The 25850-nt window shown below is 51.1% G+C and overlaps 6 protein-coding genes across 6 annotated transcripts; 3 read left to right on the top strand and 3 right to left on the bottom strand.

The window, feature by feature from the left end:
• Nucleotides 1-629: 629 nt before the first annotated feature.
• Nucleotides 630-1533, bottom strand: G6M90_00g090580 (uncharacterized protein; the record flags this gene model as incomplete). Its single annotated transcript, XM_066131377.1, has 2 exons — nucleotides 630-1191; nucleotides 1250-1533. The coding sequence occupies 2 exons, from the start codon at nucleotides 1531-1533 to the stop codon at nucleotides 630-632; spliced, it is 846 nt and encodes a 281-aa protein (XP_065987265.1).
• Nucleotides 1534-7169: 5636 nt separating this feature from the next.
• Nucleotides 7170-9230, top strand: G6M90_00g090570 (uncharacterized protein; the record flags this gene model as incomplete). The annotated part of the gene is made up of 2 exons (XM_014686229.1): nucleotides 7170-7717; nucleotides 7814-9230. 2 exons carry the CDS (start codon nucleotides 7170-7172, stop codon nucleotides 9228-9230), a joined length of 1965 nt encoding a protein of 654 aa, XP_014541715.1.
• Nucleotides 9231-10817: 1587 nt separating this feature from the next.
• On the bottom strand, nucleotides 10818-11879 carry G6M90_00g090560 (uncharacterized protein; the record flags this gene model as incomplete). Its single annotated transcript, XM_014686228.1, has 1 exon — nucleotides 10818-11879. The coding sequence occupies one exon, from the start codon at nucleotides 11877-11879 to the stop codon at nucleotides 10818-10820; it is 1062 nt and encodes a 353-aa protein (XP_014541714.1).
• A 2114-nt stretch (nucleotides 11880-13993) lies between these two features.
• rps-28 (40S ribosomal protein eS28) lies at nucleotides 13994-14540 on the top strand (the record flags this gene model as incomplete). Its single annotated transcript, XM_014686227.1, has 3 exons — nucleotides 13994-14054; nucleotides 14284-14367; nucleotides 14479-14540. 3 exons carry the CDS (start codon nucleotides 13994-13996, stop codon nucleotides 14538-14540), a joined length of 207 nt encoding a protein of 68 aa, XP_014541713.1.
• Nucleotides 14541-16809: 2269 nt separating this feature from the next.
• Nucleotides 16810-19466, top strand: G6M90_00g090540 (uncharacterized protein; the record flags this gene model as incomplete). The annotated part of the gene is made up of 6 exons (XM_066131376.1): nucleotides 16810-17121; nucleotides 17180-17849; nucleotides 17923-18125; nucleotides 18185-18905; nucleotides 18966-19115; nucleotides 19189-19466. 6 exons carry the CDS (start codon nucleotides 16810-16812, stop codon nucleotides 19464-19466), a joined length of 2334 nt encoding a protein of 777 aa, XP_065987293.1.
• Nucleotides 19467-20203: 737 nt separating this feature from the next.
• On the bottom strand, nucleotides 20204-24737 carry srb8 (Mediator of RNA polymerase II transcription subunit 12; the record flags this gene model as incomplete). The annotated part of the gene is made up of 3 exons (XM_014686225.2): nucleotides 20204-23398; nucleotides 23454-23658; nucleotides 23725-24737. The coding sequence occupies 3 exons, from the start codon at nucleotides 24735-24737 to the stop codon at nucleotides 20204-20206; spliced, it is 4413 nt and encodes a 1470-aa protein (XP_014541711.2).
• Between the last annotated feature and the right edge of the window lie 1113 nt (nucleotides 24738-25850).

Below are 25850 nucleotides of genomic sequence, written 5' to 3'. Positions count from 1 at the left end.
CAGCAACAGACAAGGCTAAAAAGGTCAAATAAATGAATATTGCTATTTCTGTTGTTTCTGCAGCACCTAGCAAAGCGAATCAGTAACTTGTGCTCATCCAAGCTTGCAACTTGCCGACTCACACGCTAATGAGGATGGCGCAACCACCCACGCTGTTCTTGGTGAAATAAGATTACCATCAAGTATTTGAATATTGTCTCCAAGCAATAGGCCAACCACATCTCCACCGATAAGACACTCTACCCTCCAAATTCGCATCTATCTTGCCAATGACGTCCAAAGTCGTCAACAAAGGCAGTGAGTGGCCATTCGGAGAACAAAAGAGATGCCATCAAACAACACATGTGACGATACCCCTGTTCTGTACCGTCATTAGTATTCAGAGGCATCTGGCATTTAGGTTTGAAATGAAGTGTCCACGAACCCAACTGCTCTTTTATTTTTGTAGACAGCGTTGTAAGCCTCGAGGAGTGCGGCCCAAGTCGTGACAAATGGATCTTGCATTGCGTTTCTTGCAAACAGGGATAGCATTCTCTCCGAGTTGAAACCATTCGTACTCACTAAGCGATTTGAACACGCATTGCTTTTGGCAACGTTTGCTCCCTCGACGGTCCATTTCAAAGCTTCAGCTATGACTCTTCCTCTGTCTCCAATGCATCCGTCTCAAGCAGCACGCCTTTCAGGTGACAAAGGAACTCTTCAGGCTTGTCCAATGGCATTTTCACATACGAAATTGAAACAGTAGGGCATTCGAGGAATAAAGAGGGCTCGGTAAACTTGTTCAGAAAGCTGAAGGGGAAGCAAGCCGTGTAAAAGTAGAGGTGGCTTGCTCGCGCTCCTGGAAGGGCAAGCAAAGACACCCGTAAGGGTTCGTCTGTCTGGTCTCGATCCTCTAGTTGTTTCTGAGCTAGGGCGATCAAAACGCATAGTATATAGGGATCTTCGGCCAAGTCTGGAGGTGTAAGTCGACGCTGCTTCTTTTGTCGAAGGCGTATCATAGGAGTGTTAAATGGCGATAGCTGGGCCCCCGGGGCCCCCGGGGCCCCCCAGATGTATGCTCTTCGCAGAAAGGTTATTGTATTTAGATTAACGTAAGCAATGCAAGAGTCGCCGGTGTCGCTCTTAAAAATTCCATCCGTATGTATAACGTCAACAACCCGGCCGTCAAAGTCCAGTTCAAGCGACTTGATCCTATAACACAAGTTAGCATGAAGGTGAATGTGCCCGAGGACATGTGGATTGCACCGGCCCTAGGTTATAGATATCGAGTAGCTCGAGGACCTTGCGAATCCCAGTATTTTGCACGGTCCGGAGAGAAGACCTCAGATATTCCTCCACGGCGATCTCACCCGGCCAAGTCTGCCACATGCTTCGCGCGTTGGCTAGCTGTTCATCTCCTCGCAGGAACCGAACATTCAAGATCCGAAGGTGAGTCCCAGTCCAAGCAATGCCTCTGACAAGGATGCATTTTCGACTGTGTGCCTGAATAATGGCACGAAGTGAGCCCTGCTCAGGCCGCTCGGCCCACCACATTATCGTAACTCTATGTGTCTGAAGATAGGATCGGTCTCGAAGGAAATTGGCCTGAAGGAATAATAATGATGCTGATCGACCCCGTCACGGGTTGGTGTTGTTGGGAAGTCCTTGATGCCGTTGTTTTGGCACAGTACCACTGGTTACAGTCACTTACACGTACGGCAAGAGCATTCAATGTTGCAACTGCAGCCAGACCAGAACCGAAACTGTGCCACAATCTCGGCCAGCATACATGTAGACATACAGTCCATCTTGCTATTGTCCCGGTCATTCACATCTGCTGTTCCATAGTAAGGTGTGTTCCATCGATAGCTGCACAAACGAAAGAAGGTTCGAGTACGCGAGAGTTTGGTGTCATACACACACGTCCCTTGTCAATTGAAATGCGTCTCTCTCCGAATATACATTCAACATGACCCAAAATGACTGTAGCCCGCTTCGGCATGTATTTCGTTTCATATGTCCGAGTTGGTCGAACTTTGCACCCCGCTGCATTGGGCCTTGTCCAAGAGGAAACACTCGTCAACAGAGAACGAAATATATCATGATATTTCTGGCCGTGTTGCTACAGCCATCGATTTATCAATATTGACCCGACGCCTAAGCTGACAGATGGTGGCAGAGTATTAGCAAGCGCAAATCGTTACCACGAAAACCGAGGACAGCCAACATTTTCGTTGGCAATACAGAAAAGGCGTCATCAATAGCGTGTACAGAAACGAATACGTTCCAAGTGACAACTTCCAAAATCCCAGGCATACACCCGGAAGCCGACTCGAATTGTGTCAGAGTTTCCGCGGCATTTGGCATTCGCATGATGTAGAGTCCTCGTGCACCCCCCCTTTTATTTTATTTTATTTTTATTTTTATTTTCATTTTTTTGCACGTCTTTCTTTTCCCCTGTCCCTTTTCATTTTTGTCAAGACAATATTGCTACCATTATTCCACCAGCTATTCTGCACTTGTGCCTCCTTATAAGCCTGTTCAATGACGCCCGGTAGTTGATGAGAAAAAGAAACGAGATGCTTAGTTTTTGCGCACTGATACGGAGTAGAATAGCGACCAATCGACGGTCAAATGAAGTCTGGTCCCACCTGGCCATGATATTATTAAGCGCCGCTCTTATACACGACATTAGCAAGACGCCTTGACAGAACCACCATCCTCAAATGATGCAGATACGTCAGCGAGCACCTGGCAAGTTGCGTTTGCCATCTCAGATGAGATGCCACGCCTCTACATCAGGCTCTACCCTTGATGTTTTGGAGCCTTGGCTATCTCAGGTGCTCGGTGTCTGGCACGCTTCAGGCGAGACCTCGCCGAAATGGACGGCAACTGTCTCGCCTTGCCTAGCTCATGATAGTTCGGGAACATAACTACTTACTAGTATCCCCGACCAGTGTGTGAATGGGAACGGCCTTGCGCTTGAACTGGGCAGGCTGACCAAGCTTGAAATAACAAATCAGACGAGCTGTCGGCGGTCAACACTGCGGTCAGCCATATCTTGCAAGATAAACGGAAATGCAGGGTTCCATCGTCTGCTTCCGCTTCACTTGATACGCCGACCGAGAAACAGGGAAGAACCTCATGACAGCCACTGTCTGGGATGCACAAGAATGCCTCGATTGTTGACGGCACTAAAGATCGAACGACGACCTCGATCTTGCTACAGTTGTGGAAGTCTCTCGGTATGCGCGCACATACACAAATACCTCTCGGAGAGTTGTTTTCCGTGCCCGCTCAAGCCACCGGCTCGTTTCTTTTCATTTGCTACCATCTGATGATGGCTAGTTGGCGCCATTGACTGTCCCACCTATTGAAAAAAGCAAATAAAACATAGGGAACCCCCGGATGGCAAGACTCCGAAGCTATGTATGTACTAGTTTTCGGCAATAGGCGCCTTGGCGTGTCTATCTCAAGGCACCAAGTGCCCCAGCGATCTTCACCGTGTACCACGAAAAAGATGATCACGAGCCTTATGAAGTAAGGCGTGACATGTTCCAGCGCGAATCCAGCGTGGTACCCACCTGGAGTATAGCTTGCCAAATTGTTTCGTTGCAATGTTCCTTCGTCAAGCTATAGAGTGCTAGCGCACCAAAATTTTCAACACACCTAGGCTGAGAAGCTGCTAGGGGACCATGAATATTGCAAGCCTGCAACGACACGCAAACTGCCCCAGTTTGGCCTCTGTAACTCCATTGTCGAGACAATGCTTGCTCCATCACTCCGTAGTCATGGTTGAACCGTAGCGCTGGGTTAACTCAACCTGCTGAGAGAGCAGTGGGCTGAAAACTCAGCCATCGTTGTCCTCTTTTGTTCTTGATTCATAGCCCTTTGGCGTGCGATTAAGGAACCAAGTCTCACATTTTTCTCAGAGACTTCAAGTCGTGCTCACACCGCTCCCAATTGGGCGGGGCGGGAACAACTGCCGTTGGTTAAGTCAAGCCCGTGACTGACTGTAGCCTTTTGTTTCACAGGCATTGGCCTGAAGCTCGCGCGAAGTCAGACTCGGGACGCAAATTGCGCGCTTTGAATATATGATGAAGGTGGTGCAGTAACGGGAATGCTAGCAATGTCGGCGCTGACATCTATGAAGTTCCGTGCAACTTGATTCCAGAGTCACACCCAGGGAGCAGGACGAGGCGACATCGGAATGTATCGTGCCATCGACCCTGAGCGAGCAGGTAACGGAGTACAATACGGAGAAATTTGCTTCTTCTACTAATCCCCTCTTGATTGGCCAAGCGCAATCATAGAAGGAGACGATTTGGAGCAGAGAAAGGTGTGGCACGGAGTGTCCTGCCCTGCGTTTGCCCTTGTTTTTGTTCTGAATTGCTTGAGACGTCACTAGGTTGCTGTGGATTCGTCTGATTCGGCTGTGATACGGTCTGTACCCGGATGTGATAATTAATGCAATATTACACTTGGCAGGCGAAAACATTGTTGGCCCGTCACAGCTCAGGAATCAGAACGGAGTTAATCACCTGTCGCGTTTGGCAAAGAGGACAAATCGTAGGGAGGTGGTCGACCGGTCCCTGCGTTGCCTGCCAACCATCAACCGTTGCGCTCACTATTACTCCGTATTGTCTCGATGGATCAGGGATGAACCGTCTTTTTGGGCCGTACGCAGTGGGTCAGGTTGACCCGCCTCGGCCGCTTTTGATCATTTCCAAATACTCCCCCATCAAATCGTTAGGACGATTCCTGAAAGCGATGGCAGGGTAGAATTTTAAGCATACTCTCTCTCTCGCTCACATTGGAATTAACCGGTGGCTTAAAGAATGATGATAGCCATGACCCAGGGATCTTCTGAGAGCTTCATCTCTGCTTGAATATATATGTAGTAACTACCTACTCGGTAGGTACTCTAATTTCTCGATGTAGACCGATGCTGCTGGCTGGCAGACCGATCAGATGGTTGGTTCTCCAGACTCCGCCAGATGAACAGCCACTGGACTGGGGTGGATACATGGCGGATTTACCCGGAAACTGGCAGTGCGACCAGCGGTTGCGCTAAAATGGATAGGCGAACAGGCAGACGCTGCTGGTCGTATTTTAACAAGCCAACAAGATGATGGGACACTCAGGCTAGTTGGGAGTCCCACAAGAATGAATGGCAAGTGCTCGCTGCACTCGACTCTAGTCGACGGCCTTTCCTTCAGTATCGCCGGCAATAGGCAGGCTACTTGACTTTGAGATGAGATGGTGTTTGCCTTGTGTTTTTGAGCGGCTTGTCGATACATATTTGCCGGCCTTCGGCAGCCACTCGCTCCATATTGTATGTATCGTATGTACTCCGTACGTGCCAGAGAGTGGCGTGGCCCTTGTTGTCAAGACGGCAGTTATCTGATGGACCGAGCTGAGGTAGCAATCCATTGCTCGGAGAATTGACGTAGTTGTCCACCTCCCGGACCACAACACTACTACAATTTGCCACAGGATATGCCACTAATAAGATCCCTGACTTGGTTGCTCCGTAATGAGAGACTGTTAGCTGGCCTTGCTAGCTGCGGGGGCTAGGGCTTGCACACCAGCAGTTTGACCTTGGACGATTCGTTCAAGCCTCTCCCGTTGGCCCGTAGCCCTGCAAATTCCTGACAAATATTTGTAAACTGCGTATTACGAGTGCAACGACGTACAACAGAGTACAAGGAATGGCCATGTCTTCACTGCATATGAGGTACAATGTTAAGCGGGTTCTGGATTTGAAAATTAATATCAGACAGCGATTGGTGATGAAGACGATGGGTTATGGGCACGCTGGGTGGTAGAAAGACGAGACGATTGACATTTGGATGTTGGCGCGATCATTCAGCGCTGGACCGAGAAAAAAAAAAGTTGCTCCTTCCGTGAAAAAGGTTGGTCGTAATTGGCAAGAGCCAAATAATTGGCAGTTGGCAGTTGGCAGCTGGGCTACAGCCAGAGGCTACTAACACGATAGCACTGAGCTTCCCCCCTCTTCCCTTCTCCCCGGCTCCACGGTCACCCCATCAGTGCGTCGGTGTCAGTCAAGGATTATGATTAAACTTTACGGTAATCAAACAATCCAGAGGGCAGGTACCACCACCCTCGCAGCTGCCATCGATGATTGATGTGCGAGTCAATCAATGTGTAAGTGACCTGCTAACCAGCAAGCCCAACAGCCCTCCGGCATTGTAATGATTGATTGATCTAGATGCATGTCAAGCATTGAATGTTGCCGCCACATCCGCTCTTTCAATCGACCCTCCCTCCGTCTCTCTATCCCGATGAGCCTCACTCGGTCTGCTAACTCCGCATCACTTGGCCCTGTGCGGAATATTGCATACATCTCCAACGTTTTGCATGTGCTTGGTGTACGCAAGTGTTGCCAACACCGGATGCGACTTTGCTTCTTTTCGTTGGCATCAGGCCATCAGATTCAGGAGCAAAGCATGGCGACCAGGGCCAACAAGCAATATTGCCCCTGTTCTAGTCCCTTTTCTTACTCATTCTGCAGTCTTCTCCTCTACCTGATACACAGGCAAGGAAGCCGTGCTCTGTACTCCGTATGTACGTCGTGCTCTTGTTGGGCCCCATACAAAACAATAAGCCGTCACTTCGCGATGCCATCTCGATTCTCCACCCCCCCCTTCTGTTGGTCATTGGCATTTTCTCATATGGCTGAGCAGTGCTAGGAATTTGCTCGCCCCAGCGCTCCGATCCCTTCAGAAGCCCTGGTTGACCCTAGCTTTCCTTATTTCTGAGACCCTGCTTGCCTGCCTAGTCTCCTGGTCGCCGTCGCTCTCAGACATTCCCGTCCCATCTTGAGAATGGCGCCTATCGCGAGGCGGATCTGTGCCGCTTGTCTTGGATGAGCCCATCCAGTCCAGCCCATGTCCCGTCCTCCACACACCCCCTACTTGCAGTTCACTTAGATCACACACTCGATTGCCCGACTTTTGTTGGTTTCATGATTCACGCCCTCCTATGCGTCGGCAAAATGTATTTGATTGTGCGTGGCCCCAGGTCGACTCGTGGGCGGTATGTTGTGTTGTTGCGGCTCGTGAAGACATAATCCGGGTGCCCCTGTTGTATTGTTCGACAAAAGGTACAAACCCCATCATCACCGATCATTGCTGCAGCGGGAAGTGAGACTAGGGAAAACAGCTATCATGGACACTACCACCCATATTCCCGAGCTGGAAGATGCCCTTTATTGCACCGAGGTGATGCACCTGCGTGCTGGCAAGTCAGAACTCGTATATGATCGCGAGTTGTTAAAGAAGGCTCACGGTCTGGGCATCATGGCCACCTTGCCGTCTGTCGCAGAAGCTCAGCGTGTCACTTCGAGCGCGTCTGATTCAACCGAGTCTACCTCACGAGAGCAGACATTTTCCACCATTTCAGAAGCGTCGACAACATATCTCACGCCTCACTCGTCTATATATGGCGGCGTTAGTCCAAAGCTCTCGTCCTTCGACAGCAGTATCAACAAACCTCATTGCAAGGCTTTGAACTTTGCCTCATATGAAAAGTACATTTCCCAAATCGACACCGTTCACGAAGAACCGAGGTTTCGGAAGCCAAGTCTTGTCATCGACAGCTCTGGCCAGAGCATATTCAGCGTTAGCACGAGGAAGAGCATATCAGGTGTAACCACAGGATTTCGAAACAGAATGAGGCTCAGAAAGAAGCCAACTCGCCTGTTTGACACTCCAGTGTATGTGAACAAGCTCTCCTTCTGAGTTCCTACTGATGGCCCATCCTTTCAGGCCGGCCATGACTTGGGGTATGCTAACTTGTGTTCATCACTTAGCTCCTGCTTCGCCTGTCAAGCTGCCTTTAACAAGACCAACGGACTGAAAAGCTTACCATGCGGCCATGCACACTGTACCGATTGTATCAGGGACCTGGTGATTCAGGCGATCAACCATGAGACGCGCATGCCTCCAAGCTGCTGCGCGCAGCCAGTGCCGGCTGATGCTCTGAAGCAGTCTCTTGATCTTGATGTTCAGGAATCGTTCTTGAAGGCAGTTCACCAATATAGCACACCATCCGAGTCGAGGATCTTTTGCTGCAGCACGCTTTGTGGAGAGTTTATACCGCCTTTGAAAAGATTGGACCCCAAGTTGCCGTCTGCAGTTACTTGTCTGAAGTGCCAGACAAAAGTTTGCTCTACATGTAAACAGTCAGCGCATTCCATTGGAATTCACTGTCCCGGAGACTGGGAACTCTTAGATGCACTCAAGATTGGGGGACGAAGCAGCTGGCGCCGTTGCTATAGGTGTCGTAAGTTGGTAGAGCTCTCGGATAGCATTGGCCCGACGACATGCGCCTGCAGTGCACAATTCTGCCACTCTTGTGGAGGTGTCTGGGATAGCGCAGTTGGCTGTCCCAATGTTTGCAATGGAGAGGAAGGACTGGCTAGAAGGAGGAAGGAGGAAGAGGAGCGAGCAGCCCAGGCAAAGGCAGTACGAGAAGCCGAACGACAGGAGTGCGAAGAACGATCAGCATCACACCCCAGTATGATGGCATTGAGGGCATCCCAAGAGCAAGAGAAGCAACGACTTCTGGACTTCAGATGCTCTGCTGAGAGCTCTCTGAAAGCAAGGCATGCTGCGGAGGGGATTGCACTAATGAACCAGCAAGTCGAGGAAGAAGAACAGCTGTCTCAGAAGCATTCGAGGGAAACTAGTCACCTTGACGATCGTCAAATTGCGGAAGAGCTAGAACTTCGGCAATCACTCGAGCAAGCAGAGAAAAGCATTCGAGTACGGATAAAGCATATGGAGGCCTACTGCGATGGTTTAGGGCAAAATCCAAACGGATCAGCCCTGCCACCACGGATTGTCACTGAGCAAAACCTTCGAGATTTGGGGATCCAGTACAACTTGCGCGACGACATGGAAAGACAACATCAGTCCAAGATCAATATGATGCGAGATCGCCAGGAGAAAAGAATGGAGGAGCTCCTCGAGAAGCATGAAACAGATCTCCAGGACCAGGCTGACGGGCAGCGAAAGGCAAGGGACGAGTTAATCGACAAACATAAACAAGAAGCGGGACAATTCCACAGCATCTTCGGCGAGCGTCAATCTCGAACCACGGCAAGGTGGACCTTGGCAATCGAGGTATTGTGCAAAGAGCTGCAGGAGCAAGACGGCTTGAAATACGCCGTGGTGGACGCACCATCCTGGCCGGAAGACGCTGTGCCAACGGTGGTTGAGTCCTAATGATATGTCATGAAGGCTTTTTTTTTTTCAAAACCCGTTTACATCTAATGACTTGTCCGGTGATGACGGACGTTATACCCCGTTTAGTTATGCTTTTACTACGACGAAATACTTTGACGCAATCTCTGATTCACCAACATATATACGAATTGCCTTGGCATTTCTTTGTTTCATTTGTCGGGTTTTCAATCATAATCCTAGTTAATCATTGACCATTCGAGACTCAGCATCGTTCGCCGTGGAGGCGTGGTTGCAGGTTGTCCATATCTCATATCCGTCCATTGCTCTGAAGTTGCTTAGTGTCTTCACTGCAATCAATTCTTGATTCGTTGAAAGGTATTTGTTTGTACAATTAACAAATGGGCTCTGTGTCATTGCGGAGTGGGGAGGGAGTGGTGGATAGAATAGTACCAGACTCATCTCTAATTGTCAATTGAGGGAAGAAGATGTACTCATGATGCTCCTGCCGTGCCGCAATGCTCATCTGGTGAAGTCTCTTTGGCTGAGTTATAGCTGCATAAGCATGAACAAAGATTCAGTGTGCTGAAAACCCAAGGAGCATTCCACGTCAAGGTTGTTCAAAGCCATTTTCCCGCCATGCCAATTCCTTCAACTCGGCAAACTCCATGATTTGTCTTGGCGATTCTGGATTCGCCACGGCCGAAATTATGGATAGTTTTGTGGAATACAGGAACCTTGGCAAAATAATCACAAACGTGGTTGCGTCAAGGATAGTAGTTGGGCCGCTGCAGACAGGCCAATTCGGCTGGACAGACTCGGTCGTTGCGCATGACTCTTCTTTGGTATTGAAGCGCGGTTTCATGGTCAAGATGGGGAATGGTTGTCCACCCGACCTCGGTAGTACCCCCTTGGCAAAATATCAGCATATATTAGAGTATCAGATTCAGACTATAGACACTTGAACTTTGCCAAGATGTAGCTGCTGCCTGCGACTCTCAGGAAGGCGAGATGCCGATCATGAACTCTGGGAGTTTTCGTCAGTGCGCGCCAGCCACCCAAGCACGAACACGATTTCAGAGACATAACAAGGAGCCTAATTATGGATTGATTCCTCACTGCTCAGTGCTCCGTACGTAACTGCCACCCCGCAAGGACAGGGGGGTGCCGGCATTTTCTTTGTTGCACAGATTGCAAATATGACATATCGAGTGGGCTTGGACGATCAAAACCAGTGGTAATTCGTTTTGTTGGGCGGTGGCCAACATGAGAAACCAGAATATGACGTCTCGGTGTGATGAGCTAGGCATTAGTAGTAATAGTAGTACTATTACTTGGCAATTTGCCTTGCTTGTCTCTGACGGAGTGTGTACTGTCGATAGCTTCTGGAGAACATGATTCCCCAAGCGTCTCAACCTGCAACTGCGAGGCTTCTCAACAATACCTAAACTCTTATCAGATCAGTGCACGGGACTATCGATACACACCAATTTCTTCCTTCATTCACCAGCTACCTACCATTCATCCATCTATTACGTTTGGTTAGATGTAGTCACCACAACCATGGGATGGAGAAACGTCTGTACTATTTTCTATACACATGTACACGGAGCCCAGAATACGTTGGCTCTAACAGAACCCGGGCATGGCAAGAACACGGTGCTCCAAGTAGTCCTCACCATCAATATGAATTAATAAACCCCGCGAGACAAGCTTTCCAATAAAAGCACCCGTCGTCTGACGCTCATACGTGATGCCGTTATACATCTTGGCACGACGTATACTCTTACCCCTGCGAGGAGTTTCCTGCACGCCGCACATGTCGTCAAATCTCTGCACATCTTTCCATTCGCGGAAGAGCATCCGGCGGCCGGTGGAAGATGTGGCTGCGGCAGCCTCTACCGCCTGCCCTCGATCCATCATCCGACCATCTGCCTGGTTTTGAGCAACTCCATTTCCGCCATGTGCCAACACTTCAGCCTCCTTGGTTACCCCCACGTCCTGCAACTGGCGCTCGCGAGTCCTAGCCTCGCAGTGAAGGGAATGGACAGGCAGCGGCCCAGTCCGGCCCCAATGCACCGCGGCAGCTCGTGAGGATCGGACCCGGGCAAGCCCGCTCTCGGCATCACTGTACGCGATATAACGCTTCTTGGACTTGACCCAATTCGGGTCCTTGGAGAGGCGGTACTTGGCCGCTTGTACGGCCGCCGCCTCGTCGCCCGGAACGCGGCCCCTGGTTTCTCTGGATTCGCTTAGAACGCGGATATATTCCTTTATTTGCAAGTGATCCAGGCCGTGTAGGTGCTCGGAAAACTTGATTTTGGAAAACCTGATCCAGCACCTGCCGGAGCCAGGGGGCAGGGGGGACTCCGAGGCCAACGACTCTCCGTGCTTTGTTTCCGGCAGAACGTGGGTTTGTAGGCGGCCTACGGTATCTATGAATCCGGTGACGGCGTGCTTTCTGTCTTCTTGGAGGACCTGAGAGTCTATCCAGGTCCCGAGCTGGACGCCCTTGCTTTGGGCAGCACGCTGTCTTTCGGCGTGCTTTAGTCTTTTGTCTTCTAAGTTAGAATATGCAGCGTCCTCTGGAGAGTATTCAGTTCCCTCGTCGATATTGGCCTCCCAAGTTTGGCGCCAGGTTGACGTGCTTCTTAGGGTAACTCGTCCACGAGCCATGGCTTCGCTCTCCATGTTGTTATCGATATCCGAATCACTATAAAGTTCATTTCTTAGTGGCTGTTCACAATATATGTTTTAGAGTGGTGGAAAGTTAACCCCAATAGGCCAGAACAGATTGGCTGGCAGGTTAAGCAAACGGAAAATGTCTATTCTAGGGAGCAAGGCCCCGAGATACGAGACAAGAACTACGGCATGGTACTCACATGACTGGTGTTTTGTTAGAAACACTGGTTTCTATATCAAGTCCTCCAAGAGGTGCAGAAGCCGATGATGTTACTTGAGTTGCTACTGACACGGCCGAGACGTCAGTCATCTCAGATGCATGTAACAATGTCGAAGACTGCGAACTGGACTCGTTCGCTCTCGTACCCATGGCGAGTGGCACTCGAGCAAGAAGAAACTGCGATGAGTGTTGAAACATGCTGCGTAGTAAATACAGCTAGTGAATTGTTGATACAATCTACACTGGCAGACTTTGGTAAGCTTACGACTTTTATAACGCGTCTCCAAGCATCAGGGGGTTATCTAAGAATACCCGGCTTTCTCATCCGGTTACACTACCAACACAAGACGGTTAGGCAGCGGTAAACAGGCCGAACAAGCCGAACAACGTACCGGCTGTGGTCCATTGACTACATATTACCTCAGTCGCCCCCAACCTCCTGGTCTTCATACCCTGCTCCGTGTGCTTCACCGGGACTGCCCGTGCTTTGGGTGGTTACACGAACTCGAAATCCATTCTCTCCTGTCTTACAGCAGCTAGCTTGTATTGGATGCAGCATCAGTTGTACTGGGAGGCCCGGGATTGTAAGGTCATCAATATTTCAGACGTCTGAAGACAGCAATAGCCTTTGATATCTGAGGCCGGTCCAGCACCGGAAGATCCCGAAATCGAGTGTACAATATGGTCTACGTTACCACTGGTTTCAATCTCACTGATTTTGTTCATGGTCCGTATTCTTTGGCAAGCATTCTGATGGCCAGCCGCAATAATTTCGCCAAAATTATGTCCTGACTCCTGGCTTGGAGCAACTGGCCGAGCTTACCGTCGTGAATAGGCCGGTACGATATCTGCATCGTGCTGTTGCGAAACTAGGTCCATCAGGCACGCAGTTATTATTAAAAAATGGTGCACGGGTAAACATCCGCACGATACATTGACCCTGAACAATGCTACCGGTCAGCGACTAAGTCAGTGGACGAGCCACTGGGTCGTATTCGTTCCTCGACTTTGCTCCTTGGCAAACGGTTGTTTTCTTTTGGAAGCAAACACTCCCCGAGACAACTCTGCTTGTCGGCGCGCGACTGGTTACCGGGTTTCGGCTCTTGAACGACTCACCACCCCCTATTTAAATCCCTTGCTTGAGCTACTCCGTACCGAGTACTCCTCTCGGGTAATTTGAGGCCTAAGACACGACGCCCCCCCCTTTTGCGTGGTCAATTCAGAGCTTCAGCCGCCCAGCCTTTAGACAGGGCGTAGAGATGTGTCCTGTACGGAGTACGGCCTTTCCCATACCTCAAGATGCGCAACGTGAGGACCTTGAGCTGTGTCAGTGGAGTTGTGGACGAAGAACAGTCACAAGATGTCTGGTGCTGGAGGGGCTAAAGAAGCAACCCAATTGTCATCCAGAAAGGGATATCTGAGATTCAAGGGAGAATATAGAAAGAAATCGCATAAATTGCCAAATCTGCACAGGCCAATTCCTGCCGCTGAAGTGATGCAGCGATATCATTCATCATCATGTTTAACTAGACACAGTACCTGCCTTAAGATAGGGTCAGCTTCAAAATTGTAGTCAAATGAATGAAATACATAGCATAAAATTCGGGGTACGATTTGCATAATTCGGTCTCATGCACCGTCGGATAATAGGTTTATCCGGTGTCGATTTTCCCCCCTCAGCATCGGGGCTCCGTTTTGGGGTTTCTCAGTCCCCCACACGTGACTTCCGTCGGTTGGCGTGGCCCACCGGCCGCCCACCACAGGGGGCTGTCGAAAACCCTGCTGAATAGCACAAAATAGCTGCGTCCACTTTCCACACGACCCAAGGGAATCTTTTTGCCAAAATTTCGCTTTTCAACACCACACGTCTCCCGTCGACAAATACAAAAGCACAAATTTCACAATGGATTCCTCAAAGGCCCCCGTCAAGCTGGTCAAGGTGACCCGAGTCCTCGGCCGAACCGGTACGAAAACAAAACCCCATTCTCTCCTCTCCCGACATGTCGCAGGATGCCTGAAAAATTATTGAAATTCGGCTCTTGCTTGCCCCGTCTGTGTGTTTGGATGACTACGATTTTCGAGAAATTCCGCTCGCACTACGCATACCACCTCCAAGCAGAAAAATTGTTTCGATCGATCAAAAGGGATTACGGATTTACTGGGCTATAGAGGCTAACATGTTGATGTTGATAGGCTCCCGTGGTGGTGTCACCCAGGTGCGCGTCGAGTTCATGGACGACCAGACCCGATCCATCATCCGAAACGTTAAGGGACCCGGTATGGCAAATCCTTTTCCTTCTCACAGTGTCGCCATGTTTAGACCGCCGGCATGATACATATTGAGTGATGGGGGAATTTAGCGCATGACTAACTCATTGTGCTGTGTAGTTCGTGAGGACGATATCCTTTGCCTGCTCGAGTCCGAACGTGAGGCCAGACGTCTGCGATAAAGGGCCTTGTTGGTGGCGGACGGTGTTACGTAGGAGGGGTTACATGGAGCGACTATGAACGGATGACGAACCACGGTTGTTGTTGATATCAGAGGGCATGTGGGAGGCTTGTTTTGCAACGATGCAAAACAACTCAGGGTCGAATTCTTCGGGGTTGAGGCGCTGGACAATTGTCTTGCTTGACGGTATAAAAATGGATGTCAAGTTAGCATAGCCGGCAGGCTACCTGGTCGGAAAATAGCAAGGCTCGTTTCTCTTCACTGTGTTCAGGAATCCGAGCTCTGTTTTTCATCGGCATACAAGGACGGATTTGGGCATTAACCTATTTTTATTTTCTCTGTTGTATGTTGGTTTCGTGGTGCAGTGTGCTCTTGTGTTCCGGTCGCTGCGAGACAAAGATGAAGCACGGTTCATGGTGTGTCCATTGTTTGTATTCGACCCGTGCCGTATCCGGTCTGGAACAGCTACTAACAACGGTAACGTGTATGCACGTGGTATTTGTGCTTGGAGATGGAAGTTGGATCGGTGTCTCTCTCTCACCTGGCAATTTCTTACCAGTACTCGTTACGGTCTACTAGGTTCGCCTGCTCAACGAGAGACTACTTCTCCACCCAGTTTATCAATTCAAGTCCGTAGTCCAAACAATGTTTGCGCCAGAAACAGCAATGTGGTAGCCCAGACACGAACGATCCGTCCCGAGTTATAATCCACAGGCCTGAGGAGTAGTTTATTGGTTATTATTATTTTTTCCTTCCAAATTTACCCGGTGCCGGGCATACGGAGCATCCAACGTCTGTGCTGCTGGTCTCGGGCGGGAGCTTTGCCCGTAAATAGATGCAGATGGTCACGTCAGGTGATAATTTCCCTGAGAAAAGAAAAAGTGGAACAAATAGGAAGCAAAAGTATATACCTAATGTACATACGTAGTAGTAGTTCGTACAGAGCAGACGAGAATGCATGTTGGCTTCGAGCAGTTGTCAAGTTGCTGACAATGGTCTGTCTGTCTGCCTGGTGGCTAAACGACAGACAGACAGGCTGTCGCTTCTTTAGCAAAGTCGACGAGGCCCGGCACATGGCAATCTGCAGAGGCCCTCGTGTGTGATGTACTAGTAGTACTATTTTTTGTCGAATGTGCATTGGCCGTAGCCGAGCCTTGGCCCCAGGCCCAGTCACTTTTTGGTGGCAGGAAACGTGGCTCAGCCCGGCACCTTGTCGTCATCGCATCGCCAGGGGGATTCCGTGGCTATTCTGGCGCAGGCTGTGTCGATCAGACGACAAAAATACGTAAGAGAGTAAGACAAGTGCAGAAGCAGCCATTGTGGTCTGGCGTGGCGTGTTCCAAGGTGCGCACAGGAGCAGCGGTACGGAGGAACAAGGCACCAAACGCGCAAAAAAAACAGGCTGCAGGCTGCAGCTGCAGAGTCAGTCTGGTAGTGCAAGTACTACGTACTACTCCGTAAGTGCGAGCACTTGAGCGCAAGGGGCAAGTGCAGATGCAGATTGATTGCCCGACAGCTTGGATTTGCACATCGAGCATCTTGTAACTTGATAAACCCGTCACTGTCGCCCTGCTTCGCAGCCAAAGGCCACTGGCTGGTCTTGGTCGATCGCGTCGATTCGTCGTCCTTGTCAATTCGCATCGACTCTGGCATTGGTACTGGCATGGGCAAGGGCAAGGGCATCGGCTTCGGCACCGCCATCTCCAAACTACCAGACTACATACATAATACAGCTCGCCTACGCGTTCACATCCATCCATCCCTCCATCCATCTACAATACTTGCCAGACACGTCGCTTCGCCTCCCACATCCGCGTGGCCGTAGACCCCTCATTCTTCCATCTCCATCTCTTCTCGCATCCTTGGTCCCAGGGTTTTGCTCCAGGGCTCAAGGTCTCTTGGAAGTGCTCAAGTGGACTGGCGGCGTCGGGCGGCGGGCTTCGTTCCACCTCGACGCACGAACAGAGAGGAGCACCAGCAAGCACCAGTTGCACCGAACAAACTAAGAGCTGGACTAGTACCGGGTTACTTTAATTTGTTGCTGGTATCCGCCATACGTCGACAAACTGGTCAGGAGGCGCAAGCCGCTGCACCAACACCAGATACAACTCCATCCCACGACCTAGCTGCGAGACTGTTTGCAAAGGCCCTTGCGACGGATTGCTGCCGCAACGCAGCTATTGCGACTACCAGGGCGGCCGAGCGAGAAGGGCGCCCCTCCCCGCATCTCCTCAGCGAACGAGGGCTTTGGCCTTGTGCCTTGTGCCACCATGGCCGACCTGCGAAGCTCCAACGATGACGATGCCGTGCCGCATTCTCAGCAGCACCAACAAGACAGGCCCATTAGCTTGCCTATCGACGAGCCCAGATCCTCACAACAAGACGCTGAGGCCACTGGCCCCGAGAACAGCTCAGATGGCAAACAGAGCGCCGAGGCTCAGGGTCATGACATCGAGGCGTCGGAGCAGGGACCTGGACCGTCGACGGCACCTCCAGCAACTGTTTCCGGGACCGAAGAGCAAGCCAGGCCAGCCGTCGATCCAACCGTGACGAAGCATGTCAACGATGTCATGGCTTCAGAGGTAACTACCGTTAACCCTATGCGCCTCCCTCTTGGCGTCCCATGCTAACAACGACCAGCTGGGCATCCCGACCCTGTTGAACCGACTCAAGCAAAGCGTAGCCTCGGCCAAGGAATTCGCCCTGTTCCTCAAGAAGCGCTCCGTCCTCGAAGACGACCACGCCCAGAGCCTTCGCAAATTGTGTCGGCTAACTCAGGACAATGCGCGCCGGCCCGAACATCGCCAGGGCACCTTCTCCAAGTCTTACGACGAGATGGTCTTTATTCACGATCGCATGGCCGAGAACGGATCACAATTTGCCGCTTCACTCCACCAGATGCAAGAAGACTTGCTGGAATTGGTGGCAAATGGCGAACGAGGGCGCAAAATGTGGAAGGCAAACGGCCTGGCTGCCGAGCAAAAGGTAGCCGACTTGGAGCAGGTGTTGCGCAAGAGCAAGGCCAAATACGATTCTCTGGCTGAGGAATATGACCGTGCGAGGACCGGCGAGGCCAGGCAAAGCGGAAAGGTGCTCGGCGCATTCAAAGCGCACAAGTCTCCAGCACAACAAGAAGAGGATTTGTTGAGAAAGGTTCAGGCGGCTGATCAAACGTATTCGGGCCACGTTCAGTCATTGCAGGCCGAAAAGGCTCATCTTGAGAAGTCTGCTCGTCCCGAGGCCGTCAAGGCCCTGCGTGAGCTCATCTCCGAGACCGACTCGGCTGTGACACTGCAGATGCAAAAGTTTGGTGAGTTTGGTTGAAGCTGTCCCCCAGATGGCCGCGGCTATCTGACTTGAGGCTGACCCTTTTTTTCCCTTAGCCGCCTTCAACGAGAAGCTCCTCCTCGGAAACGGGCTGATTGTCAGCCCCTTCAAGATCCAAGGCGCCCAAGGAGCTGGCCAGCCGCGAAGTTTGCGCCAGGCAGTTGCCGCCATTGATAACGAGAAGGACTTCAACGACTTTGTTGCTGGCCAGCATACCAGGATCCAGCCCTACACGGAGGTCAAATATGAGCGCAATCCGGTATGTTCACTGTCTTTACCGTTATGGACGCTATTCACTGTTCTAACTCATCGCATCAGATTTTGATCTCCAATCCATCGTCCGTCAGCCACCCTCTGCCCCAGAGTATGCACACTATCCAGTCAGTTGGAACATCTGGGCCGCCTCCTCCAGAAGGCCCGAACTCCTTCGGTCCAGGCTCAAGAAGCAGCGTCGGCAATTTTGGTCCCATGGGAAGCCTTATTTCATCACAGGGCCCTTCTGCATCGCAAGGTGGCAAGCCTGATTCCAACCGCCCGTATGCCCAAACTCACGGCCGCAGCTTCAGCCAGGGCAACATGCTGAGCCAGCAGGTCTCTGCCTTGCAGCAATTCGCGAGCAGGAACTCTGCCCAACCGGCGCCGAGATACAGTAACACCACCAGCTCGCAAGGACCGCCGCAACTTGGTGCTTTGCCCTTCCAGGGCTCACAACCATCTCCACAATCCTCGACACCGCCTCAGGGAACTCCGTTTCAGCCTCCAACGGATCCTCGCAGCAGTGGCCCTGCATACGGTGGTGTGCCCCCTCCCGCCTATGCCCCGACACCTGGGAACAACCAGTCTGCTGCAACCACAAACGCAAAGCTCGTATTTGGTGTGTCACTGAACCGCCTGTATGAGAGAGACGGTCTGGCCGTGCCGATGGTGGTATATCAGTGCATCCAGGCTGTGGATCTCTTCGGCCTGGGTGTTGAGGGTATCTACAGACAATCGGGCTCAGTAACCCACATCAGCAAGCTCAAGGGCATGTTTGATGCAGGCAAGTCCCAACACTGTACATTTACATATCGCTCACCTGCATGAACTAACCTCTAGGCAGATTCATCCGACCCCGCTCTGGACTTTAGAAACCCTGAAAACTTCTATCACGACGTAAACAGTGTGACTGGCCTCCTGAAGCAGTTTTTCCGCGATCTCCCGGATCCCCTCCTGACAGCAGAACACCATGATGCCTTTGTCAATGCAGCCAGTTCGTACCCTCTTTGTCCACATCATCCACCCATCGAAATCCCCCGATCATCAGGCTGCTAACCGCCGAGTAGAAAACGAAGACGACGTTGTGCGCCGCGACTCTCTCCACGCCATCATCAATGCCCTCCCCGACCCCAACTACGCTACCCTGCGCGCCATGACGCTCCACCTCTACCGCATCATGGACAATTCGCACGTCAACAGGATGAATTCACACAACTTGGCTGTTATTTTCGGCCCTACGCTCATGGGCTCCGATCCCAGCACGGCTATTGCCGATGCAGGGTGGCAGATTAAAGTCATTGACACGATTTTACAGAATACATATCAGATATTTGATGAGGATTAAAAACGGGACGGCGAGGTTTGTCATCATGGGGCTGCTGTTCGAAGATTGTTTTGTTTCTTGTTTTGTGCGGGGTTCACCATTGCATTTGGCGTCTTATTTTGTGTTTGGTACATTGCCAAGTGTATGATAATTGTCGGTAACGGAGGTGGTCTGTTGATAGGAGCAGCATGTTTATACATTTCTCAAAAACTCTTACCATCTCAGTGAAACAAATGTGCACAAAATATAAAGGGATATGAGTAAAAGGTTCATACGCTCGATTGATGTTAAATTCTATTCATCCAAGATGGAAAACAAAAACCTCCACTCCCACCATGCTTGAAATAGTTAAAAAAAAAAGAACAATTCCATTCGAACCAATGCCCGTCATCCAACATGGTAGATGCAAAAAAACGCAACTACATGGCAGCATCTCAAGCGCCAACACCTCACCCATCCATCAATGCATAAACAAAAAAGCAGTCTCCATCCAGGAAAAGAACAAAGACAGCAGGACGATGCAAATCCCGATACTGATATATCACAAAAAAAAGCCTCTGGTGGCTCTTTTTTCAAAATCCCACATGAAATGTATGTTGTTGCTCTCGCTTAGTTCCCAGTTTGGTCGTTATTCATAGATATCCCACAATCCGAAACGATAAACAAACAATTTGAACATGATGCAGAGCAAATAATGTAAAGTATGGAGCTAAAAAAAAAATCAACACGCCGAGAGTGAATCAAAGATGCCTTTGGGTTCATTGAATCCTAATTGCTTCGAACAATCGTAGGCTGAGACTCGTGTCATTTTCGCCTACATTGGGTGTTGGTTCGCTGAGGATCTCCCAGCGACGGAGAACGAAGGGACTCAGTCTTTCGTTTAATGTCGGGCCGATGCCATACATGGCCCCCATGCCTCGGGCAGCGGCCGTGTACGGCACCGACGACTTGTCGCGGTGTACGAGCTTTAGGTTCTCGGCAGAGGTTGGTCGCGGCGTGCTGAAGAGATAGTACAGGCGTGGATCTGATGTGGTGCCTGCGCTTGCTGTGGTACCAGGCAGGAAGAGGATCGACTTGGCGCATTGTGTTCGTAGATCGTCTGGTAGGGCGTCTACTAGGAGTATCGCAATATCGAATATCTGCTGGGCAAGAGACCCTGTAAGTTCCTTCGGAAGAGTCTCCATCTCCAGCAGCAGACCGCAGAGCAAAAGGATAATGCGAGCCCGTACTTCGTGGTTGGGGGTCGCAGCGGTCTTCGCTGAGCTGCCAGGCCCTGCCGTGGCAATATGCGCCGGCTCTGAGGAAATGCTGTGTAGTGTAATGAATCGTAGCAGCGTAGGGAGCCAATGCCCCAAGACCTCCTTCTTGGCCAGCGCTCGGTCCTCATCTCGCGACGTGACAATCTCCCACATATCGGACAGTTTATCAACCAAGTTATTAGTGAGCGAGGCTGATCTTGAGGGTGGCTGGCCGGAGATGATAGCCTCGATGACTCCGAGCAAGTTTTCAGCGAGGCGGATGCGATTCTCGTCCGTCGTGTCGCTGGCTAACGATTCCGATTTGCTCGACGGCATCAAATCCAAAAATCTCGTGTGAGCCTCTGTGTTCAGGCTTTGAGTAATGTCGTCACTAAGACATGGCAGCATCCTCGTCCAAATGATGTTCTGAGATTCGATGGCTTTATCCATGGCCTTTGCGAACGCTTCAAACCGTGAAGGTGTCTCACCCTCGATAGCAGAGCTGCTAGGCAGATTCACAGAGAGGTCTAGGTTGAGTTTGAGTTGACAAAACGGCATTGTTAGCTCATCCGCAAGAGACAGAATATGGTCAAACGATGGGTGGTGGTCGGAATCCGCTTCAGGCAATAAAAGTCTGGTGACAATCCTGTGCGCCAATGATGTTGCTCCCGGAGGAAGCGTGCTCATGTTCAACACTTCTGCGACGATTGCTGAATCGGCCACAACCATGAATCTCATGGTCTCCAAGAGACAATTCTGACAGGCCACATCATCAAGAGGGAGGATCATAGCAGTTCGGCCGGGTATCTGGAGAGCTGAGTACTCAACAAGCGAATTGCGTATCAAAGCTAACAAGCCCTTCGCATGCTCGAACTTGGCGCGTTGTTGGTAAATTTGGAATCTATATGTTTCTTCGGCATCTAGCAACGCAGTTGCTGGTAACTTCATAATGATAAGCTGGAGGAGTTCTTGCAAATACGTCACAGTCTTTGACGTTACAGTATCGGGAGTGATGTCCAAGGCCACGGAGCCAGCATTGGCAGTGTGCAGTATTGTCGACATTGATAAACAACCAAAGCTAACAAGGAGCGGGAAAAGTTCCGGCAACGGAGGCCGTTCCTTCAGGGTTCTGATGTGACTGATCCAGTCTGCCATAAGCTTGTCGAAATGAAGGGCGTCCAGCATTCGTAGTCGTGACAGAAGCGACGAAAATACCCTTCGACTGTCATCCAATTTTCCCCAGCCAGATTCCAACTTAATGATGACGTATCGAAAGAGACGATTCATAGTAGGGTGATCAATGACGTTACCACTGGCGAGGAGCTTATCGATTTGTTCCGAGACCTCGCCTTCAGCCGTTTGAGCTTGCGTTGCCATGCTATCCGAGACGGGGGAACAGGCGTCAATCGCGTTGGACCGGTCGTTCTGGGCCAATTCCTGTGAGAGTTGTTTTGCCAGGTCCTCCCTTTGTGGCAACCTTGCAGCCAGAGACGCCAGAGACGCGAGCAGCGAGCGAACGACTATTCCTTGGTCTCGACTCATAGCCTTTAGTCGTTCAATGAATATGTCAAAAAGAGTCTCTGCAGTGCCTATAGCCATAAAGATGTCTAGCTGTGCGTCAATAGTGTCAACGCAGGCTGCGAGAGTGTCCACGTCTGGACCACTGGAACAGGCCCTGAGAATACCCGAAAGCATAGAATAATCTTCGACAGTCTCCATCATAGTGCGAACTGAGCTGAACATTGACAAAGTCATGACAAAGTCGGGCCTGTGAGGAGGTAGGGACGTTATAACATCATACAGGTGAGCTCCAATCGCACTCTGTACTGCCCAGCTGCTATTTCTGACTTTCCGTGATAGCTTCTTTAATGACAAAGGTCTCCGGAAGGGCCCCGAGCCGTTGAGATATGTTGCCAAGCCAAGGGAGCTGTCTACATATTGAAGCGCCGAGGAAATATCGTTGGCCTCATCACCAACAGAGTAATGTTCGGCACGCCTAAGGAGACTGCCTCTCTGGGCCTTCTGCTCCTCTAGAAGGCAGTGAATGGGCAGCTCGACCAGAAGGCGAGAAGGACAAGGGCCCTCGACAGGATCGATTTCCTCAGCACCATGCAGGCCACCACGGCCAATGAGCCATTGCATGTACTGCGCGACTGAAAAGTGTCCGCTTCGTACTAGTTCGCCAACTAATCGAATAATGAGTCTTTTCCTCATCTGGTCACCAGGGGGGATGTCTCCAATTGCATCAAGGATTGTCGAAGTAGCGTGGATCCTATGAGCGCCCCAGGATTTGATCAGTCCAGCAACAACATAAACCTTGGCCAACCCAGGCCGGTGCAGAGAGGTAGCCCACTCGACTGCTGTCCTCAATATCCCAGCTTTATCATCCGCAGACGCCCAACATCTTGCAGACAGTCCAGGATCACACTTGCCCTGAAGTGTGGAATCTAGCAACTGTACCAAATACTGACGGCCACTGGGTGGTGAGGTTGTATTGGCAACTAAAAGCCTTATATTCCGTAACTTGACGGTATTGTACGCAGCCTGGGCGGCTGCGTCCTCAGTTGGCAACACAAGCCTCAACGTCTCGCCAAGTCGTTGCCAAGCAGGAGGGCAAACAAAACTTTCGGGATTGGTTTTGAGGAGATAAATGACTAGCGTTGACAGTTGGCCAGACAGTTGAATGAGAATATCTCTGTCCGGGTCATTTTCAATCTATATTCAGAAATTAGCTTCTCGTCTAGCCCGCAGTGACATGGCTTGTCCGTACCGTATTCAAATGCTTTAATAATGCAAAGACTAAGCGCCTGCCACATTTTCGTGACTGTAGCAGGTCATTCCAATATATTTGGCCAATTAATATCCACATAGGGATTCTTGACTGCGGGCTGTTTTCCAGTCCAGAGATGATCCACTCCAAGTAATGGTCGCGATCGAGTAGTTGTTCAGAGTATAGACATGTTGCAAGACGAATTCTGTAGTTGTTGGATTAGTACCTCCAACGTCGATGATATTATGCAGCAAACAAGATCCAAACTTACGCGTATGTCACTTTTGATTTCCAGTCAGGTTCGCCAAATGCAGACACCACCGATTCAATGAACTGTTCCACGAATACAGTCCAATCCCGTATCCATTTCAGCTCGCCTCCCAAAACGAATGCTCCGCTGGCTCCTTTCCTCTTGAAGGCTCGGATCTCGTTGGCGCCAACACATTTGGCCAACCAGACTGCTCGCTCTGTAGGGACGTCCTTGTTCAAACATTGGTCAAGAAGTGTCCTGCCCCGAATACCATGTGGGATTGTTCTGCTAAGACGTCTGAGGGATATGGCTGGATTTGCCAAATCCTTTAGCCATATTTCCCGCTTTGTATCCGTAAGTGTGACTCGAGGTGGAGGTTTAAAGGTTGATGGGGCTGTAATTTGGCCACGAATTCTCCGTTGGTTCAACACGCCCATGAATAGAGTAGATAGAGCATTGAGGCCGCTCCTCTGCTTCAACGCTGGGAAGATAGCAATTCGTGCTGATGACGCCTCATTTTGACTACCTCTATCCCACGTGCCCTTTTGTATAGCCTCGGTGCTCCATTCATCCTCATGATGATTGCCCGACCAGGGAAAGAAGTCCGCATTACCAGAAAACAGGCCCTTGCTGAAGGGATCCCGGCCTATGGTCTCATGTCTATTCGTATTTACGTATCGAGGCGCCGCTGTAGGAACTTCGACTGTGTACGGCTTCGGCCGCACGTCTTTCTTAGTGGAGGCTGGTGTTGGAGCGGCCGGCCGTGTGGAAGGTATGGCCTGCGAGGTCCGGGGCAGTCGGCGCCTGGGCATTGGCATAGGAGGGTTATCGCTATCTTGTTGTGAAACCCTTGATAATGCCGGGCTCATATTATCTGTCTCCATGGGGTCTGGAAGAGGCATCATGCGAGACGGCGTGAGAGTCTGTGGTGATTCGGTAGCAGATATGGGGCCAGCTGAGATCAGTTCGTTTGACAGTTCGAGCCGCAACTTCGAGCCTTGCCGTCTTGGAGTGGACACATGACGGCCCGACATGGCCTCGGCGGGTTCGGCACTGGAATCGAGGGCTGCGCTAGCATCTCGCCGGACTGGTGAAGTTGGAAGGTATTGTTGTTGCGACGACGATATACTCCGTTGGTGATGATTGGAAGGTCTTTGGACGTGTAACGTGGAGCCGAGGCCTCGTTGAGGCTGTCGCGGCTGGACACCCATTGGCGTCCTCGAGCTCATAGCTGACAGGGGCGAACGGGCGCCATCCCGACGAATACTTGAATATGTAGATGTTGATGTGGTAAAAGGTGGGAGTATAGAGGCTGATGGGGGGGGCTAGCGACGAAGCACGACGTCCCGTTCGGGGGGCATGGGTAGGTTTTTGGCAGATATTCCGCCGCTTGCTACACCACGATGGAATAACCGCGCCGAGTGCGAATGGACGAGATCCCGCCCTGATGGTGTGTCACAGCCAAAGAGGCACAGAACTGGGCACGGAATATCGATCGTGAACGAATTCGGCGTCTCAGTCGGAAGCACAAAGAGGAAAGTGTTCGGGGATGTCGACGTGAGGCCAAGAAGTTGTCGTCGTGCCTAGTAGTTGAGGCCGGCCGTTGCATGAGAGGAGGTTAAACCAGTCTGGTCGCAGTCGCAGGACGTTTAGAGTGGGTATTCGGGGGTGCGGGTGCTGGCGGGCGAAGCGAACGAAGCAGGAGCGACGCAGCGACACCCAAGATTGGACAGTGTCCCAAAAAAGCCAAGAGGCAAGAGCGGGAAAGAGCGAGAGGGTGTGTGGGCTGCGCCTGCGGCGAGACGACGAGAGCTGACTGGGGCTCTGGCACGCTAAGGGATACCCACGTCCGGAAGACGAGGCACGAGTAATAATCTCGTCTGCTGGCACAGTACTCCGTACGGAGTAGGAACCACTACGGCTTCTCACGAACTGCGAACTAAGCTCGGCCAGTCGTCCACGGCTCAGGTGGCGTGTGGCAGGAACAGTGGGTGTGGGCTCCCAAACTTGTGGACTTGGGCGTCTTGGGCTGTCTTTGCGCCCGTCAGGGTCAGGGAGCGACCGGAGTTGGAGAACGGTAACCTGGGTGACACCGACAGAGGGACACAGCGGCCGCACCGACAGGATCACTCGGCCCAAGCAGTGCT

The sequence above is a fragment of the Metarhizium brunneum genome, chromosome 5 (genome assembly GCF_013426205.1).
Source record: "Metarhizium brunneum chromosome 5, complete sequence".
NCBI lineage: Eukaryota > Fungi > Ascomycota > Sordariomycetes > Hypocreales > Clavicipitaceae > Metarhizium > Metarhizium brunneum.
The sequence above is the reverse complement of the archived record's forward strand: the minus strand, read 5'-3'. Positions and strand labels throughout refer to the sequence as shown.